The 27,768-nt window shown below is 39.4% G+C and overlaps 1 protein-coding gene across 3 annotated transcripts in view; it reads left to right on the top strand.

Moving 5' to 3' along the window:
* LOC108431394 (zinc finger protein 385C-like) overlaps positions 1–27,768 on the top strand; it is a 146,282-nt gene that overhangs the window by 30,796 nt on the left and 87,718 nt on the right. For all 3 annotated transcript variants that reach the window (XM_017704497.2, XM_017704495.2, XM_017704496.2), the window contains exon 2: positions 18,248–18,511. In XM_017704497.2, coding sequence (XP_017559986.1) covers positions 18,248–18,511 — 264 coding nt within the window. The remainder of the gene's footprint in view (positions 1–18,247; positions 18,512–27,768) is intronic.

Raw genomic sequence — 27,768 nt, 5'->3', positions numbered from 1 at the left:
TAATTTTAAGGCTCTCACCATTGATTATATTGGCAATTGAGTAATTTAGGGACAATTACGTATTACGTAATTTAGACCTCAACAATTATAGAACATTTTCTACAAAACCGTTTTCAAAAAGTTGGGTTACTGTGCTAAATGTAAATAAAAACAGAACGCAATGCTGTGCAGATCATTTAAAACCTATATTTAATTGAAAATAGTGCACTAGTGCATTTCATTATCATTACCACCTTATTATTGATAAAGTACTACCCAAACACCTGCATGTTTAATTTGATGCGCTTAAGACATTGCAGTGTGAAACCAATTGAACCAAATGAAAAAGAGCCACGTCACAAAACCCCAAACTCTAGTTCAGACTTTAGAAAATGAACTAGGGCTGAAAACAGCCTTAGTCAATATTTGTGGCTCTTATCTGTGCGTAAAACTCTGACAGTATACTTGAGCCACATACACACAGATATTTCCTTATTATGTTGGCCAACACGAGAGGAGCGTCATGTGTTTGTTTTTTTTTTTTGGAAAGGGCTGTTGTTTGTATGCCACCAAACCGGCTCCCTTTGGCCCACCATTTCTATCATCAGTCTGGCTGGGGGGTGCGCTGGATGATGGAATATTGCATAGCCCTGCTTCTCAGATCTTTCCATCATCTGTCATACCTCTTTGAGTCACTTATCTCTTTTCTGATCTTTCTGATGTTAGAATCTGACATTCAGCTATTGATAAAGACTACATCTTTCTTACTTGTAAATGCCATCCTGACATTTCTTCCTGACATTCGTTTGATTTTTATCATGTCGTAGCCTTACTTTGTACCTGCTGCTTGCAACTTGGAATTTGCGCAACGGGAAAAGTGGCTTTAAAGGCAATTTTTTAAATATACACTTTTTTGGCCAGAATTATGTGGACACTGCTCCTAATTATTCAGTTCATGTGTTTGAGCAACACCCATTGATAACAGGTGCATAAAATCAAGCACATAGCCATGCAATCTTCGTAGACAAACATTGGCGGTAGAATGAGTCGGACTGAAGAACTCAGTGACTTTATACATGGAGCTACCATTGAGTGCCACTTTTACCAAAAGTCAGTTTGTGAAATTTCTGCTCAGCAAGATCTGCCTTGGTCACCTGTAACAGCTATCAAATGGAAACGTCTAGGACTGAAGTGTCCAATCTTATCTATAGAGGGCCAGTGTTTTTACAGGTTTTCACCTGATGAAATGTTTGAAGACTAAGACCAACTGAGGTTTGCTTCAGCTTGTATGGAGTGAAAACCTGCAGCCACACTGGACCTTTGCAGATAAGATTGGACACCTCTGGAGTTCCAACCTGCCTCTGGAAGGAACATCAGCACAAAAACTGTTTCACAGTAGCTTCATAAAATGAGTTTCCATTGCTGGAAACACACGCGCCTGATGCATGGCTAGAGTGGTATAAAACATGCCACCACTGGAAATGTGTTGTCTGGAGTGATGAATCATGGTTCACTATCTGAAAGTCTGATGGACAAATCTGGGTTTGGCAGAGTAACACTACCAGAATGCATAGTACCAATAGTAAAGTTTGGTGGAGGAGGGATAATGGGCTGGGGCAATACCACATCAATGCTCATAGCTTCGCTTCGGAATGGGATTTCTTACTTTTGGCCATATAATGTATCTTATGGTGGTAGGGTATTAATATAATTATGTATTTCAGCATTTTCCCAAGCTTACTTAGTGCTCATAATCTTTGCTAAAAGAGTGTTTTATAAACCTGACATAGCTGGCTTTGATTGGCCTGCTTTCTTTAATCAGGCAGAATGCACATTTAAAAAAATAGAAACATACTATTTACTGAATTTGAACTGTTGTTTCGAAATGATCTGGAACACACAGTAAATGACATACCTTTTCATTATATTCACAGATTTAGTTATCCTTCATGATCCAACTACAACCACGTATCAGTATTGTTGCCTAACACCAGTACAATTATGCATGTATTGCTATTATTATCTAACAGTGTAGCAATTTTATTACAGTATTTAAAAATTGCATGAAAAGCACAAATATGGAATATAGGACCATACAACTGCAGTCACTAATATTCCCCTCACTCTCTTCAGAGAGTCTCTCTTAGGAGCAGACGTCTGGCTGCAGCCTATCAGCATGAAGTGGGCGAAGAGTGGGCGGGGCTTATGATACAAACACACTCTCGCTCAGTGACTGGGCTTTTTTATGAAGATGCTTCTAAATGATAAAGTGACAAGCCTGCTAATATTTTATCAAATAGAAAGCGCCATCCTGTGCTGATGACGTCTCTGCTGTGACCTTGGATTGACCGGACCAGATCCACACAATCCCCTTCTCTTTACTAGAAGCTGTCCAAGAGCCTTTTAGATAATGAGGTGGTAGTCTTCTTTCACTGTGTAAACCATACCCTCTCTTTAAAATACCAACACCTACTGCTCACACTCAGTGTTTGACACTTGTTTGCACTGTCAGACCAAGAGGTTCAAGCGGCTTAAAATAGTGGAGTTGAACGGCCTGTCACTTAAAGACTGTCCATCACTGCGATTACTTCATGGCAGATAACTAAAGAACGAGTTTACTATTTTTGAACCTAACCTCTGTCTGTCACGTTGGGGACATCCTGTTGTGTACACACTGATTGGGTTGCTACTACACTAAAGGAAGGGGAAAACATTTATAGAATATAGTATTGCATAGGATTTTATGTATAGAAATAACAGTGGCGAACAATCAGGACTAGAGCTAGGCCTTTAATTTGAGTGTTAAATATGAAAGAATCGCCTCTGATATAATGCTAATTTGTGCTACCCTCCCTGTAGGATCCTAGTAGCTTAGTAGCGCTAAACTAATGGCAATTTGCATGAACATCTCTTGGCCATTCTACATTAAACTCTACATTTTACCTTACAGTTTCACAGTGATTCAGTAGTGAGCTCTAGTGTAGAGATGCAAACACTCTTTTCCGTTTCTAAGAACCCACTGATGAGGCTGTCGCTCATATTCACAGCTAGTGACATATGTAGAACTTCCAGGAGGCCTGGAGTGATGTTTTTTCAAAATGTAATTGGTGGATTGTTAATGTAAGACATTAGTGCTTGTCTTTGCCTCTTAAAGTCCAAACTAATGGGAGAATTAGCTTAGCTATGTCTACCTAGATACCTACCGAGAAAGAGAAAAACTATTCCTGATGGGCCAACAGTAGTACTACCATAATACTTACAGAGTTTAAATATAAACATGATCCTATTGGATAAAAATGAACTAACTAAAATTACAGGTATGTATTTACTTCTTTGAAGGTTTTAGGCCTTCGCTGAAGGCCTAGGACCCCTGAGGATTTCCCTGTGAGAAATACAATATGTACATAATGGCCCAGTGTGTAAAGCCCATTCTCAGACTGATAGGATGCCGAAATGCATTTGTTTTCTTTCTGGTGAGACCAAATCTTCAGTTCTTTCACTGATGTATCATACAGCAATAAGGGTCTTTGGGCAGGACTGCAAACCATCGTACCATTGTGTGTGTACCATTGTAAACCACTCAAGATTAAAACACACTAAGTATGTTTGTCATGGACAAAAGTACAGTACTGTGTCCACCTTTCATTTATTACATTCCAGTCAAAAGAGCCATTAAACGTAATTTTTTCAGGGATTATTTCTGATATAAGAAAGACAAAGGACAATTCACTTACATAAGGAAGTTTCCAACAAAACCTCAGATGTAGGTTATCTAAAATACTTCCAACCTCATTATCAAAAAAGCACTTGGACAGCTTCCAGTAAAGAGATGGGGACTGTTTTTTGTTAACCTCAGGTGTGGAAAAATGGAACAACTGTCCAAGCCTGGTAGACCACCAAAACTGTTACCATCAAATAAACAGCACATAAACCTATCACCTTTAAGAGACAGGAAAAAATCAACCTCCGCTCTTGCTCAGCAGGTGTTTCCTTCCACTGTGAGAAGGCAGCTCAACGCTATGAATCTGAAAGGATGTGTAGCTGTCAAAAAGCCCTCACTGAGAAATAGAAATAGACGCAAACTAGATCATTTGTAAATCAAACAAAGATGTTGGTGTTCTCAGAACAATGGACTGACCACCCCCCGAGTCCTCAATATCAATGAATTTGTATTTGGGATTACTTGGATTGTGAGAAGCAGAAAATGTAGCCAACTCTTTAGACTGAACTTTGGAGGTCTGGAAAGGTTTCTTGCAGATTTTTTAAACCCTGAAAGTCTCGCAGCACAATAAATACTGAACAGTTTTATATTATACAGCCCTGTTTCACGTGTGTTGATGACATTAAATTCAAAATGGGCATATGTTTTTCAAAAAACAACAAAGAATTCTCTGCTTCAACATTTGATACGTTGTCTTTGTACTATTTTCAATTAAGTGTAGGGTATAAATGATTTGCACATCATTACATTCTGTTTTTATTTGCATTTTGCAAAATGTCTTAGCTTTTTTGCATTTTTGTTGCCTTTAGTTGTTGAGGCTTCTGTGTAATTTTTTGTGAAATATTTTATTTACGAATAACTTGCCTTTTTGAATCGAAACATCTGCACGGTACTGTTTGTCGCACACTTAAAAATGGTAATATCCATCTTGAAGCTTGTACTATTGTACCGTGTTTATAGATAACAGTATGTCAAACAGTGTCAGTAACTAAACAAACAAGTCTGAGTTTGGTTGGCATAATTAGCCTGACTGGGTGGGGTTGTGAGTGCTTGTAATAGTGTCTCTGTGCACTCGTCCTGAGTAGAGTTGGTGGACAAGCTTCAGTGACTTTGATTAATGAAGTGATGGAGAAATGACATCTGTGAATGCGTGCGTGTGTGTTTGCTTCAAAGGCTAAGCGATTGTAAGAGCCAACTGACAACGCAACTGCTACCATCACCTCATTCATCACCCAGCTGATGGTCCTGTGTGTGTGTGTGTGTGTGTGTGTGTGTGTGTGTGTGTGTGTGTGTGTGTGTGTGTGTGTGTGATGATTTCTGTTCATAGTGTTCATGGAAATGTTCCTATCTGTCTAGACAAGCTGTTAGTAGATCTGCATCACTGCATCAGTCGGTATAAATGCTGCTTGATCTAAACATCATGACCTTCAAAGGGATTTCAGCTTTGTAAATGCAGCAATAAAACAAGTTATATGAATCTACATATCTACATATCTACACATTAATTATATAATTACAGAATTACAGATAGTGTAACAAAACTTTTAGATGTATACCTTTATACATCTGAATGTTAGATAACTAGATGGTTATTGTTTGTACATGTGTATAAATGTAACTCTGTGTTAGTGTGTGTGTTAGTGTGTAGCTGTATATTTGTGTACGAATAACTTGACCTGCAAGTTAACATTGTCTAAGATGTGCTTAAATGAGTGTATGTGGTTAAAATTCATATTTGGAAACAAATATGGGATTTCTTTCTTTTTTGTCAACTGAACCCCTTGGAGAACCTGGCCAGTGGCTCCTTCTGAGAGTCTTTTGAGACCCCTGCTCTGTGATGAGTCATGTGCCATCAGACAACTCTGAAAGACTTTGTTTACATCTTAACAATTGCACTAAAAGAGGTTTTGCAAAATTGGTAGAATTCCTGTTCAAAAAGTTCAAGTTAATGGCCACCATGACAGATGCAATCCACATCCACAATTCCCAACGCTATCATCAGTCGGCAGCAGTCAGCAATCAATGCAGTCTGTTTAGCCAGACTGACTGTGAATGTGTCTCTGAGAGAGAGAGAGAGAGAGAGAGAGAGAGAGAGAGAGAGAGAGAGAGAGAGAGAGTATTTGGCTCTATTCTCTTGCTCCCTATCTACTTCAGCCAGCTTGAGGAGGAGCAGCAGTGATTATGAGCAGTGCTGTGTTTAGGGACTCAGCACCTGAGCAACTACACAACGCATGTGTTTACCTTGAGACTTAAACACACAGAGATGTGTGTGTGTGTGTGTGTGTGTGAGAGAGAGAGAGAGAGAGAGAGAGAGAGATGTGCTGATTGATGCTGAGCAGCTGTAGACACCAGTCTACAGTTCGGCCAAAATAGACCAGTCAACAGGTAGACAAGCACTGGCACATTTTCCAAATGCCCACATGAAATATATCTAAAGGGCCCATATCCCAGGCTCAGGGTTCATACAGTCATGAAAATCCTGGAAAAGTCATGGAATAAAGTTTAAAATGTATATTTACAGGGCTGGAAAGGTCGTGGACAAGCACTGTAAAAGTCGTTGAGAACTTTTGCCCCATGCGGTTTGTCATCTAATAACATCTAAAACGCTGAAAAGTCCAGATCACAGATAACATAGTGCTTGGACCCCGATGATTGCCACTTACTATGTCAACAGTTGCAAGGCTCTCATTGTGGTTACGACAGTTCACAGAAATCCAATATTTTCTCCATCAGTGCCCACCGTCCAAAAGCTACTGAATAAAGAAATCTGTATATGTGAAAATTAAACTTCTCTGCTCATCAAACATCTCTCTTTTCATCCCCCCCACCCAAGCCCCTTTTCTAGAATTATTATTATTATTATTATTATTATTAATTAGAATTCTATGGCAGCTTGTTTGACTAAAACGCAGTGATGATATTTCAGTGTCCATGACCATGAATAGTTAATGTTGTGTTATATTGAATTACCCAATATTGGAACACGTTTGGCTATGACCTTGCTAAAACTGTAGAAAGTGCCAAGCTGTATATAGCACACTGTACTGACTCATCTCCTTTGTAAAGGTCTCACTGTGTGTGTGTGTGTGTGTGTGTGTGTGACTGTGTGTGTGTTTGTCTGTGTGTATGTGTGTTGATAACTGAGCTACTTGTTAATCTCTGAAGCTGTCACAACTTTGTTAAGTATAGTTTACTTAATGGAAAATATATTTGAGAAGCTGCTCTTATGAAAGTGTCGTATGGCTCAATCATCTATTTACGTCTTCGTCTTCCGTCCCTCACTTTCTCCTTCCCTCTGTCCCCCCTAGGCCTGGGCCAGGGCTGACAACTCTTATTATTTTGCTGAAAGACTCACAATTTGGGGTCTTTTCTATAGCACAACTCCTGCCATATACATTTGAATTCTAATGCAAAACTTTGGTTTTGATTGTTGCTATTTTCAGTTTATATTGTACCATGAAACTGAACTCTGGACTGAAATTGAGTGTTAAGGTTTGTAGAAGAGAAATATAAAATATGAAACTGAATTTTACAGTTGATGATGTACAATTAAGCATCTGAAATTCAGTTTCTAAAAAGCATTCAGTTTTTTTCGATTAACATTTTGGGAAGAGATTCTGTCTTCCATCTTCTCTTTTGCTTGCAAGACATCTGGATGAACTGCTCTCCTGATTGGACCTTTGAAAATGTGCACGAATGATATGAAACACAGTGCTGTGCAAAAATCAGAGACCACCCTTCATTTATTTTATTTGCAAACAAAATGAACATTAAGCACAAGTTGTTCAATTTTCAGCATAAGGGAAAAAAGCAGAAAACACATGTTGGAAAAAAATTACGAAGCCTCAAAAACTAAATGCATCACATTTTTCAGTACGTAGCGTCCATCCTTGGCCTTTTTTAGAGTTTACATTATTTTCAGGAGACTTGCTTTAAGTGTTTTAAACAAATTGTAGAAGTTGGTTTCTTTATATGCCTCACGATGAGCTCTGAATACCAGCAGCTTCTCTGTTTGATTTGCAAATATTCCTCTTCCTTGCCTATTCCCTTTTCTCAGTGAGGGCTTTTTGACAGCTACGCATCGTTTTAGACCCATAGTGTTTTCTTCTCACAGTGGAAGAATGGACAGTGGATTTTTTCAGATCTGAAGCAACAATGGAACTTGATTTTCTCCTCTCTCTCACTCTCTCTCTCTCTCTCTCTCTCTCTCTCTCTCTCAACGATTAAAGCTTTAAGTGTTATTTATCTGATGGGGGCAGTTTTGGTGTCTACCAGGTCTTCCAGGTGGTTGTTAGAAGTCCCATTTTCTCTATATCTGTTAATTTTGAACTCTAGCTTTAGGAGCTTTTTTCACATGTGTTCATTTGACTTTCCTCTTCCTCAGAAATATCTCCTGAAAAAATTTGAAACTTATTAGTTTAAAGTTTGTTAGATTTTTAACCACATATTCATTCCAACTGCTGCTCTGTTTTTATGCTCCTTGCATATAGTGTGTTGTGGTAACACAGATGGCCTCTTTTATCCCTAATTATATGAAATTAATTGGATGATCCTTCTGGTAAACTCATGTGTCATTGACAGCAGGTCAGTTGTAGTTACTGTGTGTGTGAGAGATATTGGAGAAGCTGCTCCCGTCCAAACATAACACACACACTGATCCCCTCTCAGTGGGCTGAAAGGTCATTCTCCTTTACAAACATTAATATCATGCCTGTAATATCTTTATAAACCCTTAGAAAGAAGTCAGATTGTTGCGAAGTGAAGCTTCACAGTGTGCAGCGTTTGAAATGCCTGGCATTCAGTAATACTGCCAAGGTGGTAAATGACTACTAAATGGTGGTAAGGCTTGTATTTGGGTTAGTGGGTTCAGTCTTTGTTCTTCTACACTCACTCTATTTGTTTGGGTATGTCAGTTTTTGACCCTTAGAGGTCTGTTGTAATTATTGTTGTTTGGCTATGATATTTACATATAAAGCATAATTAGGTATTTTGTCACATCAAAAATGACATCTGCATTTTTCTGTTTTGATGTGAAGAAATAATTCAGATGGAAATAAAATACCTCCACTTAAAAATACAAATGTGATATGTAGAATCTGCACTTTCTAGCAATATTTACCATTTTTCTGTCATTTATTTGCGCCACATTCTGTGTGTAACAGCCTTTACTTTGCATTCGTAACTTTCTATCTTTGTCATATGTACAGTCTTAAAAAAGAACCCTCTTCAAGGGTTCTTTACTAAAGACAGTGGTTATATAGAGCCATGACTGCTCAAGGAACCACTTGCGTTCTTAAATGGCCCTTTCCTAGTGAAATGGTTCTTTAGATTGATGGAGAATGTGTTGGATGTGGTTTTATACAGCAGGAAAATATTTTTTTTTATTGCATACAAGGTTCATATTGTAACAATAGCAGGACCCCTTTTGGTGCCATTGTCTTTACTAAAGAACCCGTGAAGAACCATATTTTTTAAGAGTGTAGCCCAAGTGAAATTTAGTTCCATGGGAGTTTCACCAGCCAGCCTAAAACAGAGACATCTGCTCGTTTTTACAGAACACACCATGATGTCACAGAAACTGGTTTTAGTGTCTTCGCCGAGAGTTTCCAGAGGGATGACCGAAGCAAATTTGCCTTCTAGGAAAAGCGTTTTCCCATAAAGGCAGCAAGGGAGCCGACAGTTTCCTTTGCTAGGTTTTAAATAGGCATTTATTGTTGGTCTGGATGCACTTGGCACATTGTGCTGTAAATCGCTGGCAGGATCAATGAGCTGCGAACACATGCCAGCACACAATAACACAGACGCTACATACATATGCTATTTTGGAGCAGATCCTGGCTAAAGCTTTCCACGGTGAAAGGGATGGGCATTTATTGTCTCCCATCATCCTTTCATCTGCATCTGTCTGCTCCTACATATAATATATACAGTTCTTTTTATCTGGACATACCTACCTTCTGTGGTATTTAGGGTACATCAGTACTCAAAAAAAACCAACTGACTCTTCACTAAGCCCCTGCTTCTTCTACAACCACTTACAATCTCTGTGTGTCCGTAACCTTGCACGTAAGCACTGAATGACCCGATGGTTGGAACACAGGTTGGTGAACCTGCAGAACAAAGCAATGACTGAGGAGATTCTTTCTGTTCCTAGGGGATTTTTCCTTTGATCTCAGTGTCTTCAATTAATCTCCTTTGTAAAGTTGGCCTGCTTGTCTCCTTACTGAGTCTTGGTTCCACTCAGTGTTCCTCATGTTCTTTGGAAGTTTTTTCCCCACCGAAAAAGTATCCTACAGGACTTTAATCCGACTAAGAAACTACATACATCTGTTCTTGAGGGGATGTGTCGACAACAGTACCATGCTCATTTACTTGTACCAATAAAAATCTACCAATACAAACATCCAATACCACTTGGTACTGAGTGACGTAAACGGTGTCTGCTCTCACGGAGTGGTGCTTCTGGCTCAAGGTGTTGGTCAAGTCAAACATTGCAGGCTATCACTGTGATTTTAGCTAAATTTTAAACAAACACAATCACAATCATTTACCCAGTGTAGGTGGACACAGCCACGCATAGGCTAGCTAAATGGAGGCAAAAAAGCTCGACATATGTGGAACCAAAATCCACAATGCCAGAAATGTGGACTCAAGTCACATGACATGGACTTGAGTGAGACTCAAGTCATTTGATGAATTCAGACTCGACTCAACAAAATCAAGAAAGACTTGCGACTTCACACACAAATAACTCGGACTTTGACTTTGACGTGAGCCTTATGACGCGGGGGGACTCGAGACCCAAAGTGGCAGAAATATGTCTGACTGCAGATGTGACTCTACACTGTCGGCTACTTTTCATGTGAGTGGATTCGCCTTCTGCTGTAAATGTGATATAGAGCAATAACGTCAGATGTCCACTACTGTGACATTTGCCTTATTTTATTTCAGTAGACAAGTGAAGTGTTAGAGTTCAGGTTCACCTCCATAAGCTAGAAACAAGCGGAGCATCAATAAACTCCAGTCTTACTGGAGAATTTTACCAGGCAAACTGACCATTTTCCTCACGGTAGCAAAATAGAAACAGCTGTCTCTGTTCGACCTATTTTAACAGCTTCTGCACGTAAAACAAGCGCACCATTCACCACTATGTTGAAGTTGACTCATTATTCTCCAGCTTCGTAATGGAATTTGCCGTTCCACTTTAAATGGTGCAGCAGTCAGGATGTAACTGCAAATTCCACTATGAAGCTGGAGAAGAACTGTCAGTTTCCCCTTGTATCTGTGTCCGTTTCTTGCCATGCGCTTTCTGTCATGTACTTGTGTTTTTATTTTGGTTCTTGTGCTCCGCCCTCTCCCCCACCTTCCCCATTAGTATCTTCACCTGTCTGTAATTCCTGTCTCCTCCCTCTCCCAGGTGTTCCCCATTTGTTGTAACCTTTATCTAGCCCTTTGTTTCAGTCAGTGTTGTCTGGTCTACGTATCACATTGTCTGATGTAGTTGGTCTTTCCCTGCCTTGTGTTTTGTTTGCTCTTTGTGTTTCTTTGTTTAAGCCCTGTAGTTAGTTATTTTGTATTTTGCTAGTTGGTTATTAAGATCTGCTCACACTTATATCCAGCCTCCCTGCGCATTCCATTCCTGATAATAACGAGTCAACAGCAAGTTAGTTAGTTTTACTGCTAAGCTAATAGTACTGTTATGGACTACTCTTTGTGTATACCATTATGTCTGTCACTGTTTTCATAGGCCATGTATTTTGGATTTTATTATGAGGGGAAAAAAATCTTAGTATAAATATACAGCCATACACTACTAACATGCTGTCATTATAAGGCTTCATAATACTGGCATAATTTTGGGTGTTCACTGTTGAAATGGCCTTAAATAAGCAGAAGATTGCACACTGACTTGTTGAGGACTTAAGACTTGCTTGTATTGACCTGGGACTCGAGTGTCAAGACTTGAACGTTACTTGTTACTCGCAACTTGACATAGGAGCATAAGGACACATATGGGATGGTATTAATAGAACATGTTTGAACATGGTGGAAGAAGCTCAATGTGAGTGTAACAGTAAAACTCATATGAAAGACATTTGTAAACAGAGCACTGCAAAAAGTACATGTTAGAACTTGAGTTTTGGTGTTTTAAAGCAGTACATCTAATTGAATGGACAAATCCTACAAAATAAATGTAGAAGAATACTGTTTTTATTCTTTTAAGTAGACTAAATGCTCCCTCCTGGTTTGAAAGTCCTAAACATTGATCTCCAGGGCCTGTCCTGATTTCTAATCTCTCCAGCGAGAGTCTGAAAGGGCTGTAAAATAGAAATATTCTCGGGCCCCCAGTGGCCCCCAGAAGCCCTCTAATCTCCCAGGAACAATGCCCGAGTTCAGCCTGGGTGATGACAACCATGAGGAGAACAGCTGGAAATGACAGTACAGAAAGGACTAATGCATTTTAATACAGTCATCAAGAGAGAATGGAAAGCTGCCGGGGAAGGAAGAGCAGTGGGGGCGCTAGGCAGTGTGCGAGTGGGAATCTGACTGGAAATGAATTTGGCCAGGTTTTCCACATTGTTTTCCATGTCATTTAATTATTAATCTTAAAATAATAAGCATTAATATCAATAGTATTTTTAAATTATTTGTAATAACTGTAACAGTTTATTATAATTAGCCAAAATATTTGCAACGAAATAATTAAGATAAATAGCAATATTTATTTGCATTCTATTTTTAATGCTTAGAAATGGAAGCTGTTTCACAATTTTTTTACTTCTTTAAACACGTTTCTGTAATATACAGTGCTACATGAACATCAGAGATCACACATCGTTCATTTAATTTTCAGTCGAAAGTTCATTTTTCAGGAGACGATTAGAAGATAAGTGAAAAAAACAGGAGTTTCCAAAACAGGAGTTCAAAATTGCTTACAAGACAGAGAGGAAATGGAACTTTTAACATCTACCTTCAAGACCTTCTAGACCACCAGCAGTCCATCATAAGATAAACAGTACTTTCATCTTTGAGGGCGAGGAAAAAAATCAAGCTTCACTTAGGACTGGGCGATAAAGTGTTAACACTTATTATCGTGATATAACTTTTCTCAATGAGCTTGATAAATGTTCTAGTGACAACCCTGGTGGTGTTTTCTACTGCAAGGAAAATAACACTACTCTGCTTTCGCCACGAGAGGGCACACATCCGTGATTAGGGAGGGAGGGAGCAAGGAGTAAAACGAGTCGCCAAATATACTAGAGCAACGTCAGAAGCGAGGATTTATACACTCCCTGTTTGAGTGGAGTGATCGGCGATCTGCTCTCCTGTGACGAAGTGTGACGAGATAAGAGGTGTAACTATTGTCCTACAGTGAAGTCACTTTTCTGTACATCCTAATAAGCTGGCAGCATTAAAACTCGTCTGCTCCTCACAACCGCAGCTCAGTCACAGTGCTCAAACTCATATTTCAGTATTAGTGCATTCCCAAGCAACAAAAGTAAAAGAAAGATGTGGGTTCATGCAAATTACAGCCATAATTTAAGCAAAAGTGAACTGAGGAAGCTGTGTGGCATTGGAGAGCAGGAGAATGCTGGCTTCCCATAGCAGCTGGCTGTAGATCAAACAAGACACAAAAGCACTGATTTGATTTTAAATGTACCTAAAAGGAGGACTGTGTTTGTCTGGTGTGTTTTCATCCCTCAAACGCTACGATAGAACAGAGAAATCCAGACATCTACTAGCTGGTGTTTGGATACTGTGATATGCTCTGACATGGATGTGGTAGGAGTGATGGCAGTAAGGCGGTGTGATCCATCATTGATGTACCAAGCCAGCTACTGTTTGCTGGTCATATTATGCTGCCTTTGTTAAGAAACTGGACATTTAGCAATCTGTTGGGAATCTGTTTTCTTTCTTAGATTATGACTACTACAAAAATAGTGGCCTTGCTTTTCCAGCAGGTAAAACCTAACCAGCTGGCTAGAAACTTTCTCCTATTATCCCATGACAAATTAGAGAAATGTTTCAATGTTCTGACCATAAAGGGTAGTTTAAACCACTAAGCACTCAGGAACAAAACTCAGCCTTTAAAACTTTAAAGAAACAGTGAAATTTATTGCGATATGTATCAGTATCAAATGATATGAATTTTTTTATTGTGATCACAATTTTGGCCATATCACCCAGCTCTAGCTCCACTTTTGTTTCAGAAAAAAGTCCACAAATGTTTCTGTACATCCTTCCACTGTGAGCTACTTGGATTGTAAGTAACAGAAAATGCAACTTTTTGCTTTTGATGTAATTGCATGTTTTCTCGATTTTTTTTAAGTGACAAGAAGTTACTTTCTATTTAAAAAAACAGAAAAAATAGTAGTTGTGATGTGCAGAAGTTTGGGCAGCCTTCCATTTGTGAAGTCTCAGAACTTAATTGACTCATTAAGTCTGATTAGGCAGGTCGTGTGTTGCCATTAGGAGTAGTCCACTGATGACAGTTCAAGAGTGTAATACAGAGTCTTCAAATCTGTGCCATCTCTCAACAAGCATGGGTTTCTCTAAGCAGCTGGCTTAGGAGCTGAAAATGAAGCCAACCGATGCATACAAAGCCGAGGAAAGCTATAAAAAGTTGCCAGGGTGCTTTCAGCTCGCCGTTTCCACTGTCTGAAGTGTCATTATGAAATGGCAATGGGACTGTAGAGCCCACCCTACACTGATGTTCTCATAGACTCCTAGTTATTCCTAATACCAATATTACTGCTGTTAATATTAGTAATATAATCACTTGTAGGTAGTTTTACCAGAGGAGGACGGGTCCCCCCTGGTGAGCCTGGTTCCCAAGGTTTCTTCCTCAGTTCTGAGGGAGGTTCTCCTTGCCACTGTTGCCCCTGGCTTGCCCACCGGGGGGTTTCTGTACATTCTTACAGTCCTGTTGAAACTTTGTCTTTTCCGAAATTCTGTAAAGCTGCTTTGTGACAACATCCGTTGTAAAAAGCGCTACAAATAAACTTGATTTGATTTGATTTGATTAGAAGTCAGTTCAAGATCTGTATAACCAAGAAAACTCAGAAAGGACTAATGTATTTTAAAATGGTCATCAAACATGAATGGAACGCTGCTGGGGGGGGAAGAGTGGAGGGGGGGGGGGCATGTGGGAGGGAATCTGACTGGAAATTAATGTTAATGTTTTCCTCATTATTTTCCATTTCATTTAATTATTACTAAAATGACGGAAAAAAATGGAGCTCAGTTCACAATCACTTTGGTTCACAATCACAGAAGGTGTGTTTTGGCGGAAAAAAGGGGCAGAATTTGATGAAAAGGACACCCTGCCGACTGTTAAACATGGAGTGGATTGACTTTGCTTTGGGGTTGTGTGGCAGCCAGTGGCAACAAGGAAACACTGCTCAGGTAGATGGAAGACATCAGCAAATTCTGGAAGCAAGTGAGACAGTCGAGAAACTGAGGCTGAAAACAAGCTGGCTTCTTCAACAAGAGAATGGTCTAAAACACCTCAAGTCCATCACAAATTATTTCAAGAAATGCAAGTTAAAGCTTTTAGAATGACCCTCACAGTCCCTGACAACATTGTTGAAAAACTGTGGTCTAGATTCTAATCATACTGTTCATGAAAACAGTCCAAGAACATCTAAACAGTCCAAGAATTCCTAAAACAAGTACAGAAAGACTCAAAAAGGCAACTGCAAGCTGTGATGTCATCATCCAAAGGGAGTGTTAGTTAGTACTGACTTAGTCGGGCTTCCAAAGTTTTGTACATGCTATTTTTTTTACTTGAAGGGTCGTGTCAAACCTTTGCACAGCGTTTTATGTAATTGCATTTAAATAGTTAAGTAAAATAAACTGAGTGTACATTTAACAGAAAAACAGAAAAGTTGTCCCTCCTTGCCACACTATGACCCCCTCTAGTTTCTATTGCTGGCAACTTCTCCATTAGACTTATTTAGTAGCTGCTGACAACAGTGGCAAAGGTGTGTTTGTGGTTGAGCGTCTGAATTACCGCCAGTGATGTTTATCTGAATGCCTTCCATACCGTTGACCCATTTAGTTCCCCCCACGCTGTGTAAACCTTGAAATGCCTCATCTTATGCTCTAGTTGCATCACCACGTCTCACCAAGTTAGCCTTAAAAGTTGTAGTTACATGCTGTAATTTTATTGGAATTATTTTTCAGCAGTGGAGAAATTTTGTGGAAAGTGCAGCTTTTAAACTGTCAATCAATACCTTGTTTTGCCATGTGCACACTGCCTGGCACCACCTCGTTTGGTCAGCTTCTTCAGACCCCACAGCTTCTCTAACACTGATAGCATGAATGACTTATAATATTTACCAAATTCCAGCAAAGTCTGACAGCTGTAGATGAACGCTTGAGTGTAAGAGATGCATGTATGAGACAAATAACTTGAGAAAAACGACGTTTAGCACCATTTTTGCTGGATTCAGAGAATCTTCTGGATTCTGAGAATCTTCTTTCTCTCATTAGGGTTAGAAAACAATATTGTTCCGTTTCCCAGAATACTAATCTTAATATTAATCTTAGGAAATAGGTGTACTTAATCATTCAAAATGGTTTTATTTGAAAAAAATATATACATAAATAATACCAAAACCATCAGAAATATATTTTTTGCCATGCCACCTAATTAGTAGTGGCAGTATGGGCGAAAATTTATATCAGGGTATAATTGAGATTACTGATGGTTTACATCTATTGAATGATACTGCATATATCACAGTAAAGTGTATTTGTAGTTTTTTGGGGGGTTTTGTTCCCCAAAAAGACCATTTTGGATGCTTAAGTAAACCTGTTTTTGTAAGTAACAATGGCATATTATTCTGGATGTCCCTTCACTTTTAATAAGATCCATATTTAACAACTGAAGTAGATCTAAAATATTTCTGTTGGGTGAAATAGTGGAAACAGAAATTTTAAATGTGTACACAGATGTCAATATTGCTTTCTAATCTTAATAAGATAAAGGCAAGTGTGTGTTAAAACTTTGCCGTTCCAGCTAAAATGGTGCACCAGGTACATTCTGGTTATGCTAACATGCCGTAGTGAACATACGTGGAGTGTTATGAAAGTGCTGGTTCAGAGTGACAGATCGCTTTCTTTTAATATGAACAACCCTGAAATCGATTGTGAAGACAATCAGGAAGACACACGTACTCGCTTGTGCACTGTGCTGTAAATGGATGGTGTGTGACGATGTGGGACCTTTCAGCTTGAAGCCCAATTCTGATTGATGACTTCATGTAAAAAAAGCTCCCAGCAGGGTGTGTGAGTGTGTGTATGGTTGGCACACAGTCTGGGTGTCACAGCTGGTTTGTTCGTGCGCCAGCGTGTGTGCTGCTTCCTCCCTCCAAAAACATTCTCACGTACAGGTGTGTGTGTGTGTGTGTGTGTGTGTGTGTGTGTGTGTGTGTGTGTGTGTGTGTGTGTGTGTGTGCGCGCGCTGGAATGGAGTAGTGACGGATTGACGGAGACGGAGTGTCTTAAAGCAGCAGTCTTTCAAAACACCACAACAATGCAGCACCAAGGCAGCAGCACTAGCACTAGTCTGTGTGTGTAATCAGTGGTTGAGCTTTTCATGAGTTAAAAATTCAATCATACTGCTGAGACTTTCTGAAGAAAGCCTGCATTTTCAGATTTTATCCCATCTGATCTCTCTTGCTCTCTCTCTCTCTGTCTTTCTGTCTCTATCTCTCATCCTCTCTCTCCTTCCCTCTCTCTCATCCTCTCTCTCCTTCCCTCTCTCTCTCTCTCTCTCTCTCTCTCTCTTATCACATCTGATCTCTATCTCTCCCTCTCTCTCTCTCTCTCTCTCTCTCTCTCTCTCTGTCTCTCTCTCTCCTCCTCTCTCTCTTTTCTCTTTGTGTCTGTCTTTGCATTTTTCTCTTTTTCCCTCTCTCCTCTTTTTCTCCTCTCTTCGCTCTCTCTTCTTTTTCTGCCTCCTCTCCGCTATTTCTTTCTTTCCCCTTCTCATTATCCTCCCTCTTTGTCTTACCCCTCTCCTTCTTTCTGCCCTATCTATCTTTCTACTTCCTTGTGTCTTCATACTTTCTTTCTCTCTCTCACCACTGTTTTCTGTCCTATCTCTCTTCCTCTTCTCTCTTCTCTCTCTCATCATATTTTCTCTTGTTCTGCTTTCTGTTTCTTCTTGTCTTTCCACTCACCCCATACATACATAGTTTAGTTTGTTATAATTATCTGATGAAAGATTTATTAACAGTGTCTTAAAAGAGTGTCCCCACTGGAGAACGATGTTTCTACTGTCTTAAGATTTAGTTGAAAAGTGTATGTCTGCTGCCCCCTTGTGGTCTTTTTAATAAACCCTTTTCTTTGTTTTTTGCCATGCTTTTGTCACTTTTGAAATATTTCAAATCAATCATCAAATCAATGATTGTCACAAATGTGTACTTGAACCTGTTGATATAGAACATAAATATTATGTAGGTAACTGTGAAGGTTTACTAATTAATGTACTTCCAGTGCAAAGATAAATGTAATTTAATCTGACTTTTATCCTTTCAGGTATGAAGCGTCCATCCAGTCCAGGGTTTCCAGAGATTGGGCCAGCTGCAGCTTCAGAGCTATGTATGGGGCATCGTCACAGAGACGGGGACCCCCGGCCAAAGCGCGAGCGTAAGCAGCGGACCCTGACGCTGTGTGAGGTGTGTAACATCCAGCTTAACTCCAGTGCTCAGGCACAGATACACTACAATGGAAAAACGCACCAGCGCAGACTGCGACAGGCCAACCAGGCCAAAAACAACCGGACAGCCAACAACAACACAGGTGAGCACGACATGGGAGAATGAACACCAGCCATTTCTTCTGCCTGGTACTCTCCGACCAGCCACGCACACACCACCATGCCAATACAGTGTCATTGTCACTGAGCAACAGATTCCATATGGGTTGAATATTCGACTCCAGCATTTTTTAAACATTGAAAAGATGAAGCAGAGGACGCAACTGCTTCAGAATGAAAACTTCACATTAACCATTTAACTGTCACCCCAAGTTTGCCTGAAATGGCAAGCCCAAAGTAAAAGGAGCACTGGTCCTACATATTTGGGCTAAAGTCTTGGTCTCATTTTAGAGGTACCACTCTCACATTTTTTCCCAAAGCATCAGAACAATTGTGTGAATTGAACTGAGGAGTTTAATTCTGCCTGACTCAAACACACTTGAAAAGTGATGCTTCATTAAAGGGTCTTTATTACAGAATATATAGAACCATTATCATTCAAAGAACCCTGTGTATAATTAAAGAGTTCTTTGCATGGTGAAAGCATGCTTCAGCTTGATGGAGAATGTGTTGTAGATGATTCTATATAGAACCTTTTAGAAAAGTCTCCTATATAGCACCAAAAAGGGTTCTTCTATTGTAGCAAGCCTGACTTCGTAACAGTAGAAGAACTGTTTTGGTGCTATATAAAACAAACCATTTACTGCACATTTTCCATCAATCTGAAGAACCGTTTCATGATGCAAAAAAACGCTTTAATTACGCAAAGGGTTCTTGGAGTGTTGATGGTTGTATATAGAACCATTTTCTTTACCGAAGAGCGCGTAAAGGACTGTCCTTTTTAAGTGTTATCTTGCCGTGTTATCAAGACCACATTTTGGATTATGATGTCTCTGTGGAGTGCAGCGAGGCTTTGAAGGGAGGACACTGAGATTCCTGAGATTTTAAATTCTCCTACGATATATTGCACCATCGTATTGCTTTGATGCATAAAAATTATGTATAAAAAAACAAAAGTGAATGCTTTGATGGAGTGTGCTGTACTAGTGATCTAGAAAAGTTTAAATCTGGGTAACTGATGTTGGCTCATTCTCAAAGAAGACAACAGCAATCATTTCCCCTCATCCTGTAGCCTGCTTAAGCTCAAGCTCCCTTCACCAGCCTCATTATGTGAGGTATGGGAGGATGTGTTCAGACAGTAGTCAGCTGTGATGTTTTGTTAAGGTATCTGATTTACTATCTGCATCCTAGGATTGATCTATGAATTGGGTAAACTATGTTTAGGGCAGTTTTGTGTGTGTGTGTGTGTGTGTGTGTGTGTATATATATATATATATATATATATATATATTTATATATATATATATATATATATATTACTATTAAATAGAAGGTGTTTATGATACAATGGCCGGGAAATGTCTGGACAATTTGGCTTACCCATTGTTGTAACCTGGCTAGTGTACTTCACAATTTTGTCTTAAATTTCATTTGAAGCTTTTTAAAAAGAGAAAAACCAAAAACAAAAAGGATAAAACTTTCTAAATAGTTAAATAGTCTTCTGGTACATATCTGGTATATGCTGCCATATCTTACACTTCAGCAATAGATCACAAGAGGGAGCCTGTTATCACAAATAACATAACAGTTGTGATTAGGGCAAAAGCACAAGTTGAGGGTGAATACCATAGATCAGGGGGTTTAAAGTGTTATTGAGAGTATGGCCCTTTTTAGGGTTAACAACATTTTGCAGTATTTTCCTTGAAGCTTATAACTCAGTCATTCTTAAGTTCAATCGAGGCCCTCCCTCTGTAATGAGCTCGCAAAGCCACAGCCGCACCTTACTGTTTTCTTTGCAGTGGTGGAGCAGAAGTCAGGCAAGTACAAGCGGTTCAGTAAATGGTTAGTTCGCTGTTGCAGTGACACTTTGCTGTCAGAAGTGCGGACTCTGACACCCGTGTAGAATGTACATATTATGATATTAATTAATCAATCAATTAAGTAATTGTAAATGGCTAATTAACTGATATATTTACAATTATGAATCATGTGAACTGAAATATATATATGTAATTTAATATGTACCTAGGTAATTCATTTTGTACGTGGTGTAAATTGAATGTATGGCAAAACATTTTAATCAACAATCAATTATTGTTTTTGCAGCTGTGATTGACCAGCGACAACATACTGACTGAGGAACGTTTCTCTGTTTAGTATTTTTCAGAAACATACCGCAGCTCGCCCATTGTAGCACCACTCTTTTGACCTATTTATCACCCCACCCCTTAGTACCTAAGTACCTTAGTACCCACCTTTTACATTATGGATAGAGCCATAAAGATGACGCAATGGGTTCAGCTCAGCCTTTTTAATAGATGTCAGATTAACCAGAATGTGGGTTTGTTCCAGTCAGTCTGTAAAACACTTCACAGCCTACCTGTTTGCTGAATTATATTCAGTACATTGCTGGCTATTTTCAGTTTGTTAATTTGTTTGTTTTTATGTCTTTTTTGACCATATAAAAAGGAGTGTAAAAGTTTGATCAACTTCACCTACAAAAATAACCTCATCTATTTCCACCTTATCTTTGTCCTCATACTCTGTAAATAAATTATTTTCGGTGAGGTGTGGAGAATGCTGATTTGAACAGCACCCCGAGAAACACTCACTTATTCACCTTTACTGTTTTTGTTCTTGTGCTGTGACAAATTACACAGATTTTACTTTCTGATAAGCTGATTCTCCATGCTTGAGGAGAGAATTCGGTACATCATGGAAAGCTTTCTTAAACTTATTGTTACAGATTTCTTTAAACAGATGCACTTTTCTGTGCTCTTTTCTCCACTTGAGGCTATGGGTTACTGTGATTTTATCAGAGGTAAGGAGTGTACTCACCTGTGGAAAAATCACTGTTATGCTCAGCCTTAAGTTGCCTTTAGCATTTAACACACACACACATATGTGTATGTATGTGTGTATATGTGTGTGAATACTTTTGGAAATATAGTGTGTGTGCATATATATATATGAATATACATACACACACACACACACACACACACACTATATTTCCAAAAGTCTTCACTTACCCATCTAAATCATTGAATTCAGGTGTTCCAATCACTTCCATGGCCACAGGTGTATAAAGCCGAGCCCCTAGGCCTGCAGACTGCTTCTACAGACATTAGTGAAAGAATGGGTCGCTCTCAGGAGCTCAGAGAATTCCAGCGTGGTACTGTGATCAGACGCCACCTGTGCAGCAAGTCCAGTTGTGAAATTTCCTCACTACTAAATATTCCACAGTCAACTGTCAGTGGGATTATAACAAAGTGGAAGTGATTGGGAACGACAGCAACTCAGCCACGAAGTGGTCGGCCACATAAAATGACAGAGCGGTCAGCGGATGCTGAGGGGCATAGTGCGCAGAGGTCACCAACTTTCTGCAGAGTCAATCACTACAGACCTCCAAACTTCATGTGGCCTTCAGATCAGCTCAAGAACAGCGTAGAGAGCTTCATAGAATGGGTTTCCATGGCCAAGCAGCTGCATCCAAGCTTTACATAGCAAGGCAAAGCATCGAATGCAGTGGTGTAAAGTGCTGCCAATTGACTCTAGAGCAGTGGAGACGTGTTCTCTGGCAATCCGATATACAAGTCTGGGTTTGGCGGTTGCCAGGAGACAGTACTTGTCTGACTGCATTGTGCCAAGTGTAAAGTTTGGTGGAGGGGGGATTATGGTGTGGGGTTGTTTTTCAGGAGTTGGGCTCAGCCCCTTAGTTCCAGTGAAAGGATCTCGTAATGCTTCAGCACCAAGAGATTTTAGACAATTTAATTCTTCCAACTTTGGGGGAACAGTTTGGGGACAGTCCCTTCCTGTTCCAACACAACTGTGCACCAGTGCACAAAGCAGGTCCATAAAGACATGGATGAGTGAGTTTGATGTGGAAGAACTTGACTGGCCTGCACAGAGTCCTGACCTGATAGAACACCTTTGGGATGAATTAGAGCGGAGACTGCGGGCCAGGCTTTCTTGTCCAACATCTGACCTCACAAATATGCTTCTGGAAGAATGGTAGGAAATTCCCATAAACACACTCTTAAATCTTGTGGAAAGCGTTCCCAGAGGAGCTGTTATAGCTGCAAAGGGTGGGCCAACATCAAGTTAAACACTATGGATTCAGAATGGGATGTCACTCAATTTCATATGCGTGTGAAGCCAGATGACCGAATACTTTTGGCAATATAGTGTATATGTGTGTTTTCTCTATGTGCACACATTTTCTGAATAAACATGAATTGTACATGTGAATGAACACATGGTTTTGCTCACTTCACATGTTAAAAATGTGTGAACATAATAATTAGCTCAATATTTCTTCATTAGAAGTTGTGATTATCAATCCTGATTAATCTGTCTAAGAGTAAGTAGAGGCAAGTTTGTATCTGTAGTGCAGATAAAATGTAAATGGGGATAGCAATGGGGATAGCAAGCTAAATTATTATAGATAAATATCAGAGCCTCACCAAGCGCTACATAAAACCAACAGCGCCGGGATGATCACGCTGCTAGAAACACACACACACACACACACACACACACACATACGTTGGCAAACAGAAACAAATATATTATATGAGAAGAGCAAAATATAATGCAGTGTTTATTCTTATGCCACAAAGCTAAATGATGCATGTAAGGCTGCTTTGGTGGCTTGCCTAATGCTTGTTTTTGTGATGTTTTGTCATGATCGTGATGATGGTGCCCTAAAGAATGGAGTTATGCAGGCTGTCTTTTGTGTCCGGCTTCCCTTGAAATTGGGTCACAAAGCTCTAAATGTGAAAACCTGTGGTCATTACCCAAAAGCTCTTAACCAAATATGAGAAAAAAGAGAAAAACATTTTTGTAAAGTCTTTTGTATTTTGAAGCCATATGGCAACAGTAACGTGGAACGTTGAGGAAGCGGTCGCACATGCTGAGAAAAGCAAGATTTATTCGGGGCAAATCCAGGGTCATGGTCAAAACAGTCCAGATTCAATAAGCCAACACAGAGAGCAGGAGGGACAGACATAATGAAAATGAACAGGTTAAACAAACAACAGGACCGGAAGATCAAACAACAAACATATCAAATAGCACAAACCATACATACAAACAAAGACCATCAAGAAACTCGGGAAAACGCAGGTCTTAAATATCACAGAGATGATGAGGGACAGGTGGACAGCAGGTGGAAACAATCAGGAGCGGAGTCAAGAAACAAGGGGGCAGGACAGTGAGGTAAACACAAATGCACGTGGACAGGACTGGAAAATAAACAAGCACATGCATGGAAGGGGCCCATCGTGACAGCAACAGCATGCAGCAATGGAGCTGCAGTGCATACAGTGAGAATTCATTCATCCTATCTCCTCTTCTTCTAGATGTGTATAACAAATTCTTACTATCTGGATCTCTCCCTCCTACTTTTATGGAAGCATCCATATATCTCCTTCTGAATAAAGATAAGGATCCCACCTCCTGTGCTTCATATAGACCTTTATCCCTCCTAAATATGGACGTGAAAATCCTGGCGAAACTATTGGCTTTACATTCGGAGAACGTTCTTCCTGAAATAATTTCTCATGACCACAATGGCTTTATTGAAAGTCGCCACCTCTTTTTTAACGTCTGCACCCTTTTAAATACGATTTATACGGAACATTCCTCCTCTTTTCCAGAAGTGATCATTTCGTTAGATGCAGAGAAAGCATTTGATTGGGTTGAGTGGGGTAACTTATTTGAAGTTTTGCATAGATTCCGCTTTGGAGAGACATTAATTTCTTGGATTAAATTGTTGTATTCTTGCCCCATGGCTAGTGTTCACACCAATTGTGTCCGTTTTACATATTTTCCACTATCACGTGGGACGAGGCAGGGGTGCCCGCCATCCCCCTTTGCCCTTACTATTGAACCACTGTTGATCGCACTGAAATCTCTTTCATGTTTTCGTGGAATCTCTCGCTCTGGTATCGAACTGAAATTATCCTTGTATGCCGATGACTTGTTGTTATATGTGACTGACGCAGTAATTTCTCTTCCTCCTGTTATGTCACCGTTGAAGAGGTTTGGATCAATCTCAGGCTATGAAGTAAATTTGCAGACAAGTGAGTGTTACTCAGTAAACTCAATGGCGTTATCACTTAATCAATCTGCTATTCTGTTTAAATATTAATTAGGGATCCACATCTCTTGAACTTTGCCCTCTCTTTTCCATAACAATTTCTCTCCTTTGATTGATCAATTGAAACTGGACTTGGAAGATGGAAGTCTCTCCCTTTATCACTTATTGGGAGAATCAATGCTGTAAAAATGAATGTTATGCCTTCGTTTCTTTTTTTGTTTCAAACTATTCTGCTACTTCTCCCTAATTTTTTTTTTAAACTTTGGATCAGCTCATGACTTCATTTATATGGAATGGCAAGATTCCCAGAGTGAGGAAATCTTTGTTGCAGAGATTTAAATTTGACGGGAGGCTCGCCCTTCCTTATTTTCTATTCTATTACTGGGCAGCCCATATTCAAAAAGTCTTGTGTTGGTTTCATTCCCCAAATTTACTATGGGTTAAAATATAAATTCAGACCCTTTCTTTATCTTCAGTATCTGCACTTCTACCTTCCTCCTTACCTCTCAGGCTTACAGATTTTACCTCCAACCCCATAGTCCTCTCTACCCTTCGGATCTGGACTCAATTTAGGTGCCACTTTAAACTTATTTCACCTTCATCGTCATTGCCTATATTGGATAACCATTTATTCCCACCTGCCCTGAATGACACAGCTTTTATTACCTGGCACAGCAGAGGTATTAAATCCCTTCACAATCTTTATAAAGACAGTATTTTTGTAGCTTTGCTCAGTTATCAGCTGAATTCAACCTGCCTCCTTCCCACTTGTTTAGATACTTTCAAATTAGACACTGTGTCTCTTCTCTTTTTTTGGATTACACCCACCTACCTGTCGGATATCCCTTGGATGACTTTTCATCTCTAGATCCCTTTCAAAAATTTTGTATGTCCAACATCTGTTTGAAGCTTATTGATCTGGACCCATGTTCCATGAATAAAATTTAAAGATCTTTGGAACACAAGCTGGCCCTTACAGATCAATAGTGGGATAAGGCTATCGCCAAGGTGCAGGTAAGTGTACCTTGTGCAAGATTACAATTGATTCAATTTAAAGTATTGCACAGATTTCACTGATCTAAATCTCAGCTATCAAAATTTTATCTAATGTGATAAATGTCATACCTCACCGTGTAATCTGAGCCATATGTATTTTTTCTGTCCTGCTCTATGCAAGTTCTGGATTGCTTACTTTATAACTATGTCAAAAGTTCTAGGCGTGGACATCAAATGAACTGTTCTTTAGCAATATTTGTCTTTTCTACAGATTTACCCCTGCTCACCAGTGGACAATCTGACATTTTGGCATTTACATCCTTATTAGTGAGGCACTGCATTTTGTTGTTATGGAAATCTCCAAAAAAAAACCCTTAATTTCAAGGTGGCTTTGCAATGTCATGCACTTTCTTAGACTTGATAGGATAAGGTTTACTCTGAGAGGCAATACTGCAGTGCTTTATTCGAAGTGGAACCTCTTCCTTTCTTATTTTGATTCTCTTCAGACCATGCCAGCTGACTGACCCCCCCCCCCCCCCCTTCCCCTTTTTTTAATTTACATATCTAAGTTTAAATTTTTCTGTTTAATTTAATTTATTTGTATTTATTTAGGGTTATTTGGGCTGTTTGCTTAGTAATGTAAAATTAGTTTTGGGGATTGGGGTTATTGGTTGGGTGCCACTAGGGGTAATGGGAAGGGGAAAAGTTAATGGAGGGAGGGTAGAGAGGGGGTGGGAAGGGAGGTTGGGAGGTTAGTGGGGGAAGAGAAAAAGGAAAAAAGGGGAAGAGGCAGAAAAAAGGAAAATATTATAGCCCAAGTTGGTCCTTTTATTAATTAATTAATTTATTTATTAGTAACCAAACGCCAGAAACTGTTTAGACCTTTATTTTTCATTGGATTTGTTCTGTTTCTTTGTTTTCCTTTACTCATTCCCTCAATTAAAAAAAATTAAAACAGTTAAAAAAAAAAAGAAAAGTTTAGGTGAATGATTTATTTTGTAAAGCATCAATAGCTAGTTTTCAGTGACTGAAAAATGATATTTTGGCAGTGAAATCATTTGAAATGTTAAATATATAGATTTGATCAATTATTAGATCACTCTTAGATTATTATAAAATTTCTAGTTTATTTCAAAAATGTTTTACTTGTTTTGGTTCTTTTAATGTAGTGTAATGAACTGCTTCTAGCATATTGTCTCAAAACAAGCAAAATGATATGAGAATGGAATAAGATGATTTCTCTTGCCAAGATACCATTATTTTCAGCGGAACTGACACATTTTACCCACAATTCTCTTATGCTGGCGTGCTGGATGGCCGCTAATGCCAACATAACCTGAGGGGCTTTGGAACAGTGTGAGCTCCTTCTCCAGCTGATCTGTCTGCTTTCTGCTGATTACTTCTGTCATACACACAGCCGAGTGTGTTTACGTGTGTGTGCATGTGTATGTGTCATAACCAAACGAGCTAAAGTCCTTGAAGAGATGACGGCAGAGAATGGAGTGAGTGTCATTTTCTGAGAGCATGGGGGGTTATGAAAGAGCATTAGGATGGGACAGCAGGGGTGAAAGTGTGCAAGTCTCTGCTTATAGACCGTGGGGACAAAACCATGGGGGACGTTGAGTGTCCAAACCGCTTGTAAGAACACTCAGCTTTTCTAAAACATTCCTCTACATCCTGACCCACCACTGTTTGAAAAAGACTTATTTTGTTGGGGTGGACCAGAGGCGTGTTTGAAGTTACGTGGTACAAAGTAACGCCGTTAAAATCTCATCACATTGACTGACTTAATAAAAATGACCTTAGTTGTGTTGATTGTATATAAACAAAATGAACTAAGAGTTAAAGCAGTTGCAAAACACTCTGTTGGGTTTATATAGTAATTCCAAGTAGCTGCTTTCTTCTTGCAATGAGGTTGCTATAGTATTTCTGCTTGTTGTTATGGTGTTGCTTGGTGGCTGTTAGGTGGTTGTTAAGGTGTTGCTAGGCTGTTGCTAAGGTATCCCAAGTGGTTGCTAAGGTATTCTTAGGTTGTTGCAATGGTTTACCTCATGGTTACCATTTTTCAATGTGTAAAATACACTTCAAGTATGTTTATTTCTTTCCAAAATGCATTCCAAACACTGCTATACATTAAACAAA

Source organism: Pygocentrus nattereri, chromosome 13 (genome assembly GCF_015220715.1).
Source record: "Pygocentrus nattereri isolate fPygNat1 chromosome 13, fPygNat1.pri, whole genome shotgun sequence".
Taxonomy (NCBI): domain Eukaryota; kingdom Metazoa; phylum Chordata; class Actinopteri; order Characiformes; family Serrasalmidae; genus Pygocentrus; species Pygocentrus nattereri.
This window is presented reverse-complemented; position numbering and strand designations above follow the sequence as displayed.